This window comes from Protopterus annectens, chromosome 2.part0 (genome assembly GCF_019279795.1).
Source record: "Protopterus annectens isolate FY-2018-M chromosome 2.part0, PAN1.0, whole genome shotgun sequence".
Taxonomy (NCBI): Eukaryota; Metazoa; Chordata; order Ceratodontiformes; family Protopteridae; genus Protopterus; species Protopterus annectens.
Genome location: NC_056728.1, coordinates 1,594,499,222 through 1,594,514,013, shown reverse-complemented (window position 1 = coordinate 1,594,514,013; position 14,792 = coordinate 1,594,499,222). Strand labels below are relative to the sequence as shown.

Sequence of the window (14,792 nt, the reverse complement as noted above, 5' to 3'; positions counted from 1 at the left end):
AGGATCACGGCACAGAAACAGGACTTAAATGGCTGGGCGGGGGTGTTGTGCATCTGGCCACCTGGTTGGTGTAGCAATAGAAGGAAATTCCATTTTTTTTTTTGTCTTCAATGGAAGATCTGGGGTGGGTGGATCTAGGCATCAGTTTAATACAAATGCACTAAAGTGCTTGTTTTATATATATATATATATATATATATATATATATATATATATATATATTGTTTATTTTTGTTCTGGAGCTGAGGGTGGGGTGCTGGTTCATGGTACAGGTGCAAAGCTCTGGCTGAGCCAACTATACTTCTGTTTTTCAGCTTGTTCATCTTTGTCAGACACTGAATTCTTTTTATCTTGCCCTCATACTTCTGCACCCACATTGCTTTGCTATAAGGTGTCTGTAAGTCCCCCAAACAACTGGGCCACAGTAATAAACAGTAAACACTCACCTGTAAATAAAATGTATATTGTGTAGGTTTCTTGTAATTATTGCTATATCTCTGCTGGCAGACTAAAACTTCCTGGCACTACAGTCCACAACTAACCCAGTTACAAAACATAAATATGTTCTTAATACTGTACCCCCAAAGGTTACATTAACATCATGCAAACTGAATAACGTGTCTAACTTCCACCTTTATACAGGTATTTGTTGACTCATGCATATGCATGTTTAGAGCTGTTCCACTACAAATGCTTGTATACAATATGATCTATTTCAACATTATCTTTGTGATTCATAGTGTAAATGCATACTATTATTCAGTATACTTCTGTGTAATGTGACCAATTCAGAATGCTACTGTGTATCATTTTCTAATGCATGCAGTCTTTTTAATAGCTACAGTGTTTTGTATTTCAGATGTGTTAGTGCATTCACATTTTCTAGTTTCATCAGAGTGTTTCATGCAATGTTCTATGTACAGAATCCTATGACTCAAAGTAGATGTTTCATTGCATCCATGAACTTCTTGCATGTTTTCCTCCTATCTTGCACTACAGTACTGTGTACAAGCAAGTGTATCCTTGTGAAATGTGCCCCTGATTCTCCAAAGGCTGTAAATCAAAATCCATTATAAAATGATTTTTTTGAATGCAATCACTATAACTTTATAACCGCTGCATCAAGACTATAGCGGTTTCAATGTTGTGTGTGTACAGTAGGGGAGGATGTTGTCCAACCCCTCAGCTAGTGAAATTAGCATTTCCAGACATGTTTTTTATGAAAAAGCCAGTGTATCAGAAGATCCAACCTTCTGAGCATGGGTTACCATCATGGTTGATGAAATTATAACAGTACCATAACATTAATTTACTTGGAATAGATACATCCCACAAAAATAATAATGTCTTGGGAGGAATAAAGTATATGATGTTAGCAGATATTGATTGACTCTAATCATATGTACAGCAATAAATGGCATTTTACAAAGAAATGGGGTATTTAACAAGTGCACAAGCTAGCATTAATTACTTCTTAAGGGTAATGCTTCAGTAAATGCTTTCTCACTTACAAAAGTGCTTACACAGATAAGGGTGTAATAAAGCAATTAGTATAACTACAGAACTTTATTCTGAAATCAACTTCATGACAAAACAAAACGTTAAATAAATATTTTTATTCTATATTTGCATTTACAGGTAAAAAGTTTGTTACAGTTGTATCAAAAGGTGAAAAATATTGGTGTTACATAAGTAACAAATGTAGAAAAAAAGTCATTTCCTACTTTCCCTGAAAGTAAGAATTCATTTTCAGCAAGTGAAACAATACTGATATCAAAACACAGCTTGTGTAAAATTTAAGTTATTATACAGTACAAAATATGAAATTCCCAAATGTGCACACAACTGTAAGCTCTTGATTTTCTAGTTTACAAAATGTCAGTCTCCATGGTTTATGGCCACAGCTATCCACACTGCCCTGCTATATCACAATTTTCCACTAAAGTCAGTATCTGCATATGCTGCAACTGCTCCAAGAATAAATATCTCTTTGATCCAACAAGCAATTGTACAGTACTTTGCACCTTCATGTGCACTAAAAGATATGATGTAAAATCCAAGTAGCTCTGTCTGTTGTAGTGAGAACAGATTTTCCTTTAATACTGGACAAGTGGCTGAGTCATTGTAAAATTTAAGTCTGTGGGTTCTGTCAATTCATAGCTGCTTGCTGATTGGGGAGCAAATCTGACATGTGCCAAAAGTTGTTGGATATGAATCACGACACTATTTTATTTATAATAATTTCTCGGTATTATGCAATATTAATATGTACAGTAAGTCTCTCAGTCATTGTTATTGCTCTCCAAGCATTGCTTCTTTCACTTGGCGCACATGTGATATGGTACCGTAGGCAAGTCATACAAGAAATGCAGTTCTGAAATCTTCACACAACTTTGTCAAGAATAACCTAAGGTACTAACCAACCTGCACTTAATTTAATGAAAGCAAGAGGAAAAGATACAAAACAACATGAGCAAAGTGATATAAACATCAAATATTACACAGCGTAAGATCTCAGAAACAGTAGGATACCATATACAATATCATATTAGCAGTACGGCATTACAAACTTTTCTATGGTTCTTTCACAAATGTACAGGCAGAAACTGTGGAATTGTTGACACATAAGGCATTACAATAGAAATTACTGTAAAGAAGGGAAGCTGTCAAACCATGTAAGAAGCAATCACTTCAAATTCATCATCTCATTATTAATAAAAACATTTTTATCATATAAATGTAGTGTAAAAGGGTATGGAAATATATTCCATCAGGAAAGAAAAAAAAATTGTCAGGTGTGTTTTATCAAGAACTAGTTGTCCGAAGGGGTGAAACACAGAGTACAAGGTGTTTCAATTCCATTTCAGCAGCAAAGTGGTTACCAGTTATGTTGCTTTTAGACTGGCCTGTTAAAAACATGGAACTTGAATTAATCCAAACAGGGCAGTGTACCTTACAAAGAGCTGACAGTCTACGGATAAACAGTAACAGTAGAAAGAAACACACATTTACACATACTGTTCTGCTTCTCCTTCCTTAGGGACTGATACATTTGTATCGTCACTGTTCATCTGAATTTCTTTTGCTGTTGCATTTTCTGGCAGCGATGCCAGATCTTTAAAGACATCCACATAATGCCCAAACCCAGGGCCCCAGTTCAATAAGCTGTCCCAGTTAAAATTGCCAGCTTGCTGCCCTAGTTTTAAAGGCAATGTCTGCTCACCTCCTACAGCTGGCTGCATCCCAGCAGAACTTCCTTCAGCCCTGCGACCAGGGTACCTCCTTGGTTTCATCCTTGCAGCATAATTCTCTTCATCATCAGCATCAGATTCATTTACTTGGGACAATTTTGGCATTCTTGAAGTATAAGCTGTTGGCTTTTCTCTGTCATATTCCATTTCAGAGCAAGTGAAAGAGTCATGAGAGTCACTATCGGATGATGATTCTGGGGCTGGAATGCCATCTGCTGGGTTCCTAATTCTTGAAAGTGGTCTCCTGCAATCCTCTTCTGATGATGATCTTCCATGATCAGCACTACAGATGCTTGGATTCCTTGGACGTGGTGTGTTTAGCCTTTCAACTTCTTCTATGGACAGACCAACTGGAGGACCAGTTTCCAAAGGAATCTGCTCAACTGGTTGTTTAAGACGACTCCCCGGTCTTGATGTTTGACCTGCCATTGTCTGAGGACTCTTGCTTCTTCTTCCAAGCCTTGTGGCATAATTGAAAATGCCAGGCTGACAAGCTTCATTGTGCATGTCTAAAGGGCTTCCTTCTCTTATTGACAAATGCAAATCTCTTGAAGGAGTACTTCTGTAGAAAGTTGATGGTTTTGAAAAAGGAGCAGGGCTTTGCCGAGAGAGTGGATTAGGAGTAGGACAAACAGAATGAGACAAAGGAGCTGGTCGTATGCTCTGCGTGTATGGTGGCTGGTAAGATAAACTTGTTGCTCCCAGAGGCAGAGGTGATTGCCTTGCAAAGCCTAGAGGGCTATGTCTTTGCATGGAGAATTTTGGAGTATGACTTCGGAACTGTTTGTAATGTTGTATGATGTCAGCATCAGAAGGAGCTATGCTGCTAGCATTGTCTATATCATAGTGCTCTATATCTGGTTCAGGACCAGCTAATGGGGCACTTGGTATGGTCTCTGTGTTGTGTGGGATATCTGTCTCATCATATATAAGATAAGGATTCTCTCTTTCAATTATATCAGGTTTAGGATTCCCTTCGGGCTGTTTTCTCACAGTCATATCATCACCATAAGGTGGAATATTGTCAGGATCATCAAATGCCACATTCTCACTGCCTTTTGTTTTTTTGTCTTTTGGCTTCTTTTCTGACTTTTGCCCTTTTGTTTTCCTCCTTCGACACTGGTTGCAGAGGATTAAACTAAGAACAATCAATGCTAGAACTGTGGCACAGCTCCCAACTATGGCAGGCACAGCCCAAAGAGGTAGGGGAGGTTCATCCTCCTGAATGCTCACAGTGCAGACATAGCCACCATTTTTGCCACTCTTACAGACTGTGCCCTGTTTACAATGAATGCCAAGGCATGCTGCCACGTGTTCACAATTCTTTCCGGTGTAGAACTCAGGACAAGTGCAGGTGAATCCAGAATAAGGAAGAGGCTCACAACTGCCACCATTCTGACAAGGACTGGAAGCACAGTCACCTGGAGAGACACACTTGTATGTGTACCACTGGTTGACACACAGTAATCCTCCCCAGCATGGGCTGCTGGCACACACATTAGGACCACGGCACCCAATTTTAACAGAGGGATCCTTCCTGGATATTTTGACAGCATTGTGCTCACCACTGAAAGGCAGTATTTCTTCATTATACTTCACATAAGCAATGCAGCCATCAAAATCTGTGGGAAAAAGAAAATGCTCGTTATGACTACGTTACTTTCAAAGTACAGTTAAAATGCTGAACTACCTGTTGTTTCAAATATATGAATTATACTGTGGATGTTTTGTGTCACTTATACACATTTCCGATGTGTGCTTTTATGAAACACAATATAAGTTTATGTTTTTTTCACACTGCATAAGGAGCACTGTTGTACGAAGTGCAAACTGCAGTTCCTCTGAGTACATGACATCAGTTAACTTATGGCAACTTAAAAGCAAGAACTACATTTCCAGGAGACATAAAACCAAAGCCCATGAAATGTTCCAGATAGACTGCCTGCATGAAGTCCACAGAAGAAGAAAATATTGAATGCCACTACGTCAGAACAATTTCACTGTTTACATGCATCATTTATGCATCAAAAACTGCTACAATGATTTTCAGATAAACACCTAAAAGACAAATCAGACTTTGCCTAACTACTAGATGACAGCTGACATGTACTGTTGAAAGATTCTCACAATGACATCAGAAGCAATTAACACTGCACAAGGTGTGATAACATTCTTTGCTGCATATTAGGTAGTTACAACTGTTTCAGAAATGACCATTAACTAAATCAAACAAAAAATAATGTTTGAGAACTTGCAAAACTGTCACAGCAAACTGATACTTCCTTGTGAGCAGATGGGGCAAGAGGAACATGGTGCTAGTAGTGGATGTGGACAGCTATGTGCAGGAACATCTGCATTACGATAAGATATTACAAGATTCAGAGACTGATACTATACGAGGATGATTCTTTTTATGGCATATATTGCAATGTCTGCTGCAGAGAATATACAAGATCTGGAATTTATTTACTCTTGAACTGTGCATGCCATCAAGTAGATTGACCTATACAATAATGTTAAAGCAAAGCACTGCACACCCATTAAGGCAATAGAGTCTTTAGGACACAAACTTATCTTTCATCTGGTCTTAATAGTTATGTAAACAGGGGTAACATGACTGCCTTAGATTTCCTACTTTTAATTCCCTTTAATATAAGTGATTAACTGCATAATATTTTCAAACTACGGTGAATGTCACAGCCTCCATACTCCCCAGGTATTGAACTTTGCTCTGTGTTATCAATTAAAGATAGACTTTGTTCCACATCACAGGAAAATACAGGCTTCTCCTAATAAAACACAAGATGTAACATCTTTTTATGTTAAATTATAAATCATTACTTTGACACAAATAAATCATGTTGATATCAAAATTATGGAGCAATAATGCTTCTGCTTTCAAAATCACAGATGTTCCAATTGACACACCTTAAATAAGCAGTCCCCCCCCACTTAACACACTAATTAAACTTTAAAAACATACACCCTAAAAAAATCATTCTAAAACAGCAATACATAATACATAAATAAAATTTTGAACTAGTACAAAGTGTTTGTCAAGTATGGTATATAACCAATACTATAACTTAGTAGCCCTATGTTTCAACTCTGGCTTGATACAAATGTGATCATTAATACCAGGGGCTACAGTGGCATTCAAATGAATTTGCCATCGCATTTCAGCCCTGTCCAATTTGTTAGTCCAGTCACCCCCTCTAATATCCATACCTACCACCTCCAAAATACCAAAAATGGAAAAAGTGGTCAGGACTGAGGTTAATATGCCGGAATATTGCATTATTGTCGTCCCTTTTCCTAATACTATATAGGTGTTCATAAATTCTTCTCCAAAACCTCCTTTCCATTTTACCTATATAGAAACTGTGACAACCCTGGCATAATGGTTGTCAAACACTTTGTACTAGTTAAACATTTTATTTATGTATTATGTATTGCTGTTTTAGAATGATTTTTTAGGGTGTATGTTTTTAAAGTTTAATTAGTCTTGGATGACAAAAGTGCTTGATTGACTGTGTTACTACTAAGTTTTTCTTGTTGTGGAATTAAATATTTTTTGATACTACCGAGTCTAGTTCTTGGCTACTTGGAGTGGTGATTCTGGTTTTTCTTGGTGCATTTTTTCCATTCCATACGCCATTTTGATATTCTTGATTGATATATATATATATATATATATATATATATATATATATATATATATATATATATATATATAAGAACACAGATTCATAGGTTAGTGGATGCACACAAAACTAACAACCAGTAGAGCCTTTATGAGCCTAGCTGTGCACCCAAATATGTCCCACAAGTTATATGTTTCAGACATTTATATAGGGGGTGATTGTTAGTTATGACGTGATTTACTGACTGCCTCTGTCCATCAGAGATGTGGGCACCAGACTAAGGAGCAATTTTCAATTTCCCATCCAATGGTCCAAGTTACTCTTAACTAGGGTTAGGTAGGGACTTTGTTTCATATGGATAGGGATCCTGTTTCAGAGAAAGGGAATTCTCTGAGAAACACATCTGTCTCTCCAACATGTCCTATTTAAAGAAGTATGTATTTTCCATACCTCAGGATATGGGGGGGGGGGGAAATCACCTAAGGCAGTTGCATAACAAATCTATTTAATTGGGGGAAGCTGTTCTAAGTGTGTGTGTGTGTGTGTGTGTGTGTGTGTGTGTGTGTGTGTGTGTGTGTGTGTGTGTGTGTGTGCATGTGCGTGTGTGTGTGTGTGCACTTGCATAAAACTGAATGTATGCATGTATATGTATGTACACAGAATCAACTGCCTGAGCAGAAAGAGGGTGCTTCCGGCTGATCCCAGTTGCTCTATAATGCATATCAGCTTTAAAAACTGGCATTGTGTTTGTGGTCAGACCTGAGTGCTGTAGCACTCACTGTGTGATCTAAACTGTACAGTTTAAAACATTTCTTTTTTTTTAAACTAAAACCTGAGCACTGTAGCGTTCCATTCAGAATTTAGGCTAAATCCTGAGCACTGTAGTGCTCCGTACAGAGTATAAACTGTAGCAACTGTCTGATACATTGTAGCAAATAATTTCATACAGTTTAAAGCATTTGTTTTTTTTAACTAAAACCCCACACTGTAGCACTCTGTGCAGGATATAAACTGTAGCAAACAGTTTGCTACAAATTATTACTATTTTATTATTTTTTTTTAATAAAATGTGAGGTAGAAGGATGGTTGAGGATGGGGGGGGGGCAGAAATGGGACCTGATTGGCTCCTAGGGCAGGAGGGGGGGGGCATGTCTTTGGACACCTGATTGTTTGTTTTTTTTTTTTTTTTTTGCTCTTCACTTGAAAATCTGAGGAGATCGCATGCTTTGGGTACTGCACTGCAGGAGGTCAGTTTGCTTCCCATAGTTTTGTATGCAGAAATTAAGGGGATGGGGTGCAACCTTGTGGGACTGGCACAGGGTGCTAGCTTCACCAGCTCCACCTCTGTATGTACATATGAATAAACTTATGCAGTAATTTATGTGTGGCTGTGCCTTATTATAAGTATGAAATACAAAATTCATGTATAAATGCATGTAACCTTGAATAAATGTATGCATGAATACATGAATGCAAATGTGAATGATGCTATGCACAAAAGACTGCTCAGTGTACCTATGTGTATGAATGCACATATGTAGTTATGAGGCACATATGAATTTTTGCATGAATAAATGTATTATGAATGTATGCATGAATATATGAATAGATGCATGTATGAATGTATATACATATCTGGGGTCTATATCACATTGTCAAACTTGTATAAGTTCGAACAATGTAATATTGAACCCAAAAGTCTGAAACCTCACAAAAACAAACACACAGAACCGAGATTTTTTTTTCCCAGGGAAAAAAAAAATTGCTGTTCCCTAACAAAAAAAAAAACATAAACCTTAAACTAAAACTACAGTAGGGGGCTTCACCCCCCCACCCCCCTACTTAAATATACAAACTCCGAGATCGCACCACAGTGGAGGAAATAGCAAAGCCCTGAAAACAGCCCACCAATTTTTTTCCCTGGGAAAAAAATCGATATGCCGTGGATTCACTATTTTTGCGTTTTGGACTTTTGGGTTCGATATTACATCGTTCGAACTTATACAAGTTCAACGATGTGATATAGACCCACATATTTGTATATGCATGAAAATATTATGAATGTGTCCGCATGTATGAATTTATTTATGAATATATGTACATATACAAAAATGTACATGAATGATACGATATGCACAGGATGCTTGAACTTTTTGTCTGCAATGATCACTGAATGGTTTACTTCAAGCAGAAGAACTTGGCTGTTATCAAGTCACACAACAGTGAAAGCTCTTAAATGTGTTGCATTCTGTGTGGTACAATGGTTACAAGACTGATTCCCAGAATAAAAGGAGACTTAAGAACTGAATCAGCTGTAAGTTACAGTATTATGGGAAATATATGTGACAGCAGCACTTTGTTTTAAACTGAGGAATTAAACTAACAAGGATAGAAGTACATTCTGATTCATTAACAAGAAAGATGTCCTGAAGTAATACAGATGTGCAGCATTACCTCTATTGTCACCAGAAATAAAAAAAACATGTTTTCTACAAAGGAAACCATTAATGTAGAGATATCATTTAAAAAGGTAGTCATACACAAATACAGTAATGTCAATGTAAAATAGGATAATGTGGCATTTTATTTTATATGCAAAAGAAGGAGAAAAAGAGATGGCAATAACATTTTTATGTGGAATGAAGCAATCTGTTTTAAAGAGCTCAAAAATGCAAAGTATCTATGCTTAGCATTCTCAAAGACATACAAGGACGTGAATTGCAGTATAAAGAATGACACCTGAGATTCTAAGATATGGACACTGGCTTACCCTAAGTAGAGAAACTCCTAAGTAGAGAAAGTATTAGATATTACCACAGACAACACTATATAACTGCTGTAATGCATCCCCTTCCTTAAGGCAGCCACATCTATTGTAGCATTATTCATCTTAGGACTGGAAACCAGGGAAGTGCCTACTGATTAGAAGGGAAATGTTTCCTGAATGTGAGGAGAAGGCGGATTCTGATAAATAAAAATCAGTCCACCTAAACTAGGCACCAAGCATGGTCAATGGCCTCATTGCAGTAGAAAAAAATTAATGTTGGTGTTTCCCACCTCTGACCAGTTGCATCATGGATACCTGTGGCTTTACTAAATGAACACTAACTATACCATACTGAACAGTAAGGGAAGATGTCCAGGTTATTGAAGGGAATTAAGGCTACTGGCTGTTAACAAGCTTCACCCTGATGTCCTGAGTTTGACTCCCTAATTATCACTGTTTGTTAGATTCTGAGCACATTCCTTATCCACTCAGGGTGTCTGGTTCATCATGGAAAATAAGCCATTGTGTCTATAGGATTCATCTGGATAACAAATAAATCCATATTGAGGACATTGCATACAAAGGATTTAAGAAGAATTATGTTATAGTACCTGTAAAATTCAAGGTGTCTTAGGGCTTCCATATTCCCTGCCATGCTGAATATAGAAATGGTTATCTTTTTGCACTGGAAATTTGCATTAATCTCATGATACCAGGAACACAGAATACATAACAATCACATTTTTTCTTATCCCTACAGAAAAAAAAGTGCTAAGCTAATGAAATACCTTAGGTTATTCTTAAAATACAGGAAAGTAAATTAGAAAATAATTCAACTGTCTGAAGCCAGAGAGCTTATAAATGAGGTATTTTGAAAAATGGAGGTTAATATAAAAACATACACAGCAGTATGAATACAAAACATTAGGAGGTAACATGATATATAATCAGACAGGAAGCTATCTCTATATATCGTAAATATGTCTGTGTCTTAAAAGTTAGCATCATTGAAGAATACATTTTTTTTCTTAAAAGTATAGATAACATACTAGGGAAAAAGTCAAATGACGTTCATATTCACTTTTTATTTCCTCAATTTGTTAAAGTACGAGTACCTTTTTACCATGATGCCCTAGCAGCAGTGTCTGCTTAAATGAGTTATTCACAGTCATAGATTCTGCAATAGAAAATGGAGGGAATTAGACTATGGACAACAGACTGATGCCTGTCAGCAGCACATAACATCTGCCCTGTAATGTCAGGCACAGCTGAAACTTCTTCTCCTCTAATGTATACAAATTTTAAACTACCATTACCAAAGTCAGTCATGTACATTCCAGAGAGTGAAAATAGGGAAGGATCCAAAAATGTTGAAATGCTAAAGAGATAACACAATATTCAAAGTCATGAGAAGTACAAAGGACTAAAAATGCATAATGCAGATGTAAGGATGATGACAGCAAACATGTTACAGAACTTCCTTTACAGTGACAGTAAAGTAAATGGTACACTAGAGAATGTTAAAACATGCAGGCGTGGTGCATGGAAGTACAGGAAAAAAACACTTTAAAAGAACCTAAAAATTGTACTTCTTTACTTAGAGGGTTTAGGCTAAATGAAGCAGAGTAATAGTGAAAGTAATGTACTATTTGCAAACAATAGCTAGTGAGACATGTGACGTCCCTCCTCTGGACCAGTAATCAAGACACCTCAGTCCTCACCACTGACACCAGTGGGGAATGTTCACTTAGAGCAAAAATGGATACACACAGTATTTTCAGATGTGGTTCTCTGCACCAAGCATCTCTATATATCTTAAATATGTCTGTGTCCTAAAAGTATCACTGAAGAATAAAATTTGATTTTCTTAAAGACATAGATAAAATACTATAAGAGCAAACAGGGAGCACACTCCAGACCTAGAGCTGGGTTTTTCTGTCTAGACCTCAAATAAGATTTCATCTTTCTCTCTGCAGAAACCAGTGCTCTGTGTCCCTATTCCAAGTAGCTGACACACACACACACACACACACACACACACACACACACACACACACACACACACACACACACACACACACACACACTTTGAGATTTGATTTACACACACACACACACACACACACACACACACACACACACACACACACACACACACACACACCTGGGAAAGGCTGGAACAGATTTACCTGCTCTGCCACCTCCACCCAGACTATAAGGTAGATTCAATGCCACCAGCCAACTACTCTAAGGCTCTTACCAGGGTAACCAATTGCTCTTGGTAAATTCATGCTAATATAACTGGTAGTATTAATGAAAGCAGCAAGACTTACAGCAGCATGAAGCCCAAAGTCTACCAAATAAATGCAATAAATTTCAAAGATTATACTATTTTCTAAAAGATCAGCCATAATGAAAGGTACAGATATGTTTAATAATAAATAATAAAATGGAAAACATGAAAATACTGAATATCTATTTACAATAAACTCCAAAGTTTCAATTCCCAGGAAATATAAAAACAAAACAGATGGAAAGATTCAGACAGATACAGAAAAACAATTTTAACTAGTCTCATATTTTTCTAACTGACTGAAGAATTACTTTTCCCCTACTTATTTGCTAGAGCAAGGCAAGATGAAACGGATGACTGTCTTTGTTGTCAGTTCCAATAACAGAGTGCTGAGTGTCACTATCACATCTCTAACTACTATCTAAGTTAATTTCAGTGCTGGCTATAGAATGACATCACATCTGGTCACCTGATTGTGTGGTTACCACACTATCCCCCTCCCCCGACTAGAAGCTGAAACAGGATCTAGCACAGAAGTGTCACAATACACACCTAGGACTTTGCTAAGGCATCTGGAGACTGTAAAACAATGCCAATACGTTCATCCTTCCTGTAGAGACTAACCAGCCATTCTCTGGCACCCCAAGGTAGCAATTAGTTCACCACTAAAGACAATAAGAGCCCATGTCTTTTCCAGACATTGCATCTCTGGCTACATTCAGACCTGTGAGATAAAATCTTTATGGCCTAAACCAAGTCATTTAATTTCTAGCTATTTATCTTAAGGTAAGCTGAGCTGAGCTTAACCACTTCCATTCCAGCATCCTCTGTTAACATATATATATTTTCTCAATTATGACAGTACAGTCTGATATAAATGTATATTTCTTTTCTGTCCAGCAGGACCCAAAGTTCATACATTTTTAACACAAGCAGCTTTACAAATACATTTTTAACACAAGCATCTATAGAAATCAGTTTGATTTACAAATGACAAAATTCTTTACAAAACTCCAGCTAGCTATGTTGGCATATGTTACACATGCACTGCCCTACTCTCTCTGGCATAACTGGCACTACCTCACATCATCACATCTCCTCCCCCTTTGAAGACTTGAGCTAGTTTCTCAAGTGACCCTGGAGAAACATTATTTGACAGAAATGAGCCTATCTGTGGGAAAACATTAACCCTTACCCTGTCTTGAGATCCCATCTGCACTGGCATTGTTGATCTCACTACAGTGCTGCACTAGGTGGGTACACTCAGGTTTCCCAGTGGACATGTCCCCAAACTCTTGTAATACTGCTCAGATTTCTCAAACTTGGGTAGGTGATAACCGCTGGGACATTGCTATCCCTTCCACTAAGCTGTCAGTCTAAGCCTCATTGAGGAGATCAGTGACCTGACCCCCCTCAGACTCCTCCTGCCATCCACTGCAAACACTTATCACAAGGGCCTCCCTATCATGGTAATGCTTCATTGTGTTAACATGGTGCAGTTTGTGCCCCTACCTCCTGCCTACCAGTTCTACCATGTAGTTAACATCACTGACCTTCCTTACCACTTTGAAGGGTCCTTCCCAAGCTGCCTGAATTTTATTGTGTCTGACAGGAATGAGCACCAGAACCTGCTGTCCCACAGCATACTCTTGGGCTTGAACATTCCTGACATACCAGACTTTTCTCTGCTGTTGGATTCCAGCCAGGTGCTCCTGGGCCAAGGCCATGAACTTCCTAAGCCTTGTCCTGTGGTATAGGACTTATGCCCCAACAGACTACCTGTGGGATTCACACTCACCCTTCCACTTGTCACAAATCATATCCAAGGGCCCCTGCATCCTACTCCCATACAGCAACTTAAAGGGTAAAAAGCCTGTGGATTCCTGGGGTGCCTCTCTGTATGCAAACAGCAGATAGGGCTAATATTTGTCCCACTCTCTCTTAAACTGGTCTACAAATGCTTTTAGCATGGTCTTTAGTGTAGAGTTTAACCTCTCCACAAGACCATTAGTCTGGGGGTGGTAGGGGTCATCTTTAAGTGCGTCACCCCACAGCACTCCCACTAACAAGCCAACAGGTCTGACATGAAATTGCCATCTCTATCAGTCAGTATTTCTTTCAGGAAACCTACCCTGCAGAAAATATCTAACAAAGCATTTGTCACCTTCTCTGCCTCAATGGAGGACAGAGCCACCACCTCAGGGTATCTAGTAGCATACTCTACTACCACTAGGATATATTTATTTCCTGTGAAATTTTGGGGTATTCAGAGGCCCCACAATATCAATAGCTACCCTCTGAAATGGTTCCTCAATCACAGGCAAAGGCATCAAAGGAGATTTGACCTTCTCTCCTACCTTGCCTACTTTTTGGCAATGCTCACAGCAGGTCCTGCAGTACCCTATTACATCCCTTGCAATCCCAGGCCAATAAAAGTTCTGCATAATACATCTCTTGGTATGGTATGCGTTATGCCCATATGACCTGCAAAAAGAATGTCATGGGCTATGGCTAGAAGTGCCAGATGGTAGGCTCTGGGCACTACCAACTATTGTATTACCTCACCCTCTAGCCATCCCTCAGGGATCCACTCTCTATACAGTAACCCTTTGTTCCAATATACAGACTCCCCTTTTCCTTGAGAATCATGTGCCTCCTTAGCTACCTCCCTCAAGCCTTGTACAGTAGGGTCTGAGAGTTGAGCTTGTCTCAACTCTCTTTTTGTGACCCTTCTCAGCTCCCCTTCCACAGGAAGTCTGACTTCTGACAGCAGTGCCTCATTATCAGTCTGGGTGCTACCACTTACCTATGTCCTTGCAGTCACTCTGTCCAAGGAA

General features: G+C 38.4%; 1 protein-coding gene across 1 annotated transcript in view; it reads right to left on the bottom strand.

Moving 5' to 3' along the window:
* Positions 1–1,601: 1,601 nt before the first annotated feature.
* Positions 1,602–14,792, bottom strand: part of FAT4 (FAT atypical cadherin 4) — an 893,394-nt gene continuing 880,203 nt past the window's right edge. Inside the window, exon 17 of the mRNA XM_044061699.1 lies at positions 1,602–4,873. Coding sequence (XP_043917634.1) covers positions 3,009–4,873 — 1,865 coding nt within the window. The 3' untranslated portion in view covers positions 1,602–3,008. The remainder of the gene's footprint in view (positions 4,874–14,792) is intronic.